The sequence below is a fragment of the Vombatus ursinus genome, unplaced genomic scaffold (genome assembly GCF_900497805.2).
Source record: "Vombatus ursinus unplaced genomic scaffold, bare-nosed wombat genome assembly UNPS02002432.1, whole genome shotgun sequence".
Taxonomy (NCBI): Eukaryota; Metazoa; Chordata; class Mammalia; order Diprotodontia; family Vombatidae; genus Vombatus; species Vombatus ursinus.
This window is the reverse complement of record NW_020942210.1, coordinates 1-1,828: the sequence shown is the minus strand read 5'-3', so window position 1 is coordinate 1,828 and position 1,828 is coordinate 1. Positions and strand designations below refer to the sequence as shown.

At 51.7% G+C, this 1,828-nt stretch overlaps 1 protein-coding gene across 1 annotated transcript in view; it reads left to right on the top strand.

Annotated features, from left to right (window-relative positions):
• The window catches only part of LOC114048619 (E3 ubiquitin-protein ligase HUWE1-like), a gene marked incomplete at its 5' end in the record, with an annotated part of 3,548 nt that extends 2,024 nt beyond the window's left edge, over positions 1-1,524 (top strand). The window contains 2 exon segments of the mRNA XM_027869662.1: positions 774-1,061; positions 1,171-1,524. Of these exon segments, the coding sequence (XP_027725463.1) occupies positions 774-1,061; positions 1,171-1,321 (439 nt within the window).
• Between the last annotated feature and the right edge of the window lie 304 nt (positions 1,525-1,828).

Below are 1,828 nucleotides of genomic sequence, written 5' to 3'. Positions count from 1 at the left end.
CACACACACACACACTCCAGCTACCTTTCAGCCATCTGAAGTATGACTTGGGGAAACATGTAGGAAATCACTTCTAATGATCCCCAAATCTCTAGAGCTGCCACCACGCCCCCCCCTGCCCCCCCAAAATGGCCAGGTGACTTGCCTGCTTGACTCCAAGTTGACTCCTAAATAGCAGAGATGGCCTTCCTATTTCAGGCTTCAACCTCCACATCCAGCATTGCACCTGCTTATCAATCACCATCACCTCAAATTTTAAGAGATTCACCCTGTTCTTTGGCAGAGGCCCAGTTGGCCTTTAGCCAAAGGCAGACTCTCAGGGGATCATGGGGGCCAGGAGTAGATGTCCGTCAGAGTGATGTCATTTGGGTTGAGAGTTCAGGCAACATCTTTACCCCACCCCCACCTCAGGCACCCTCGTCCTCACTTTCACCCCACACTGCAAGAGATCAAGGCTTTGTTGGCCAACAGAAAAGCACTGAATTAGGGATTTAAAAGACCTGAATCCTGGCTGAGTGGCCTTAATTTCATCAACTTCTGGCCCTCAGTTTACCCATCTCCCAAATGAGGATTTGTCTAGACGATCTCCTAGGTCTCTTATAATTCTGACCCAAAATCCTATGATCTTATTTGTTAGTGGCCTGAATGGGCATGGGAGCAGGGCCAGGGCCAGGACTGGGGACTTTCTCTGGGGAGCCTGCAGGCAGTGTTTCCAGGGCTTGCTGCTGGGATGGGGTGCTAATGGCATTCACATCCCATCTCTCCCACACCAGGTACATAGTGTTTGAAGGAGAAGAAGGCCAGGATGCTGGGGGCCTCCTCCGAGAGTGGTACATGATCATTTCCCGAGAGATGTTTAATCCCATGTACGCCTTGTTCCGGACCTCACCCGGCGACCGGGTCACCTACACCATCAATCCCTCCTCCCACTGCAATCCCAACCATCTCAGCTACTTCAAGTTTGTCGGGCGCATTGTGGCCAAGGCTGTATATGACAACCGGCTTCTAGAGTGCTACTTCACCCGATCTTTCTACAAGCACATCCTGGGCAAGTCAGTCCGGTGAGGAAATGGGCATCCTGCCCTATTGGGCCTGGCTGGGACCAGTGCTGCTCCCCTGCCCCCCAGCTCCTCTCACCCTCTTTTCATAGCGGGTTGTGCTTGTCTTTAGGTACACAGATATGGAAAGCGAGGACTACCACTTTTACCAGGGCCTGGTTTACTTGCTGGAAAATGATGTTTCCACTCTTGGCTATGACCTCACTTTCAGCACTGAGGTAACTGGGTGGAAAGATGCACTGCAATTGTTTTTGAGCCCGTGAGATCCCATGTCTGGGACATTTCCCCTCCTCCTCACCCATGGGAGGGCCTCCATCCCCCACAGCCTGTGGTTGTGACATTGGTAAACCGAGCTTCCCTGTGAGACCCCCTAAGAGTTTGGGTGGGTAGGGAGTGACCAGGCATCTATGTAGCACCTATTATGTGCCAGGCTCTGTGCTAAGCTTTTGCAGATATGATCTCATTTGATCCTCACAACCACCCTGGGAGGGAGGTGGTGTTCTTATTCTTACTTTGCAGCTGAGGAAACTGAGGCAGATAGGGGTTAAGTAACTTGCCTGGGGTCACAGTCAGTGTCCAAGTCCAGATTTGCACTCAGGTGGTCCAGTCTTCTGTACGCTGTGGCACCACCTTGATGCCTCAAGAGAAACAGTTCTCTAGGCCTCAGTCACTTTAAGTAAATCAAAACCCAAAAAAAGCCAATGGTCTTTGTGCCGGGTGGCATGAGGGCCCCTGCCCATCTGGCCCAGACACAAATCCATCTACTGGAG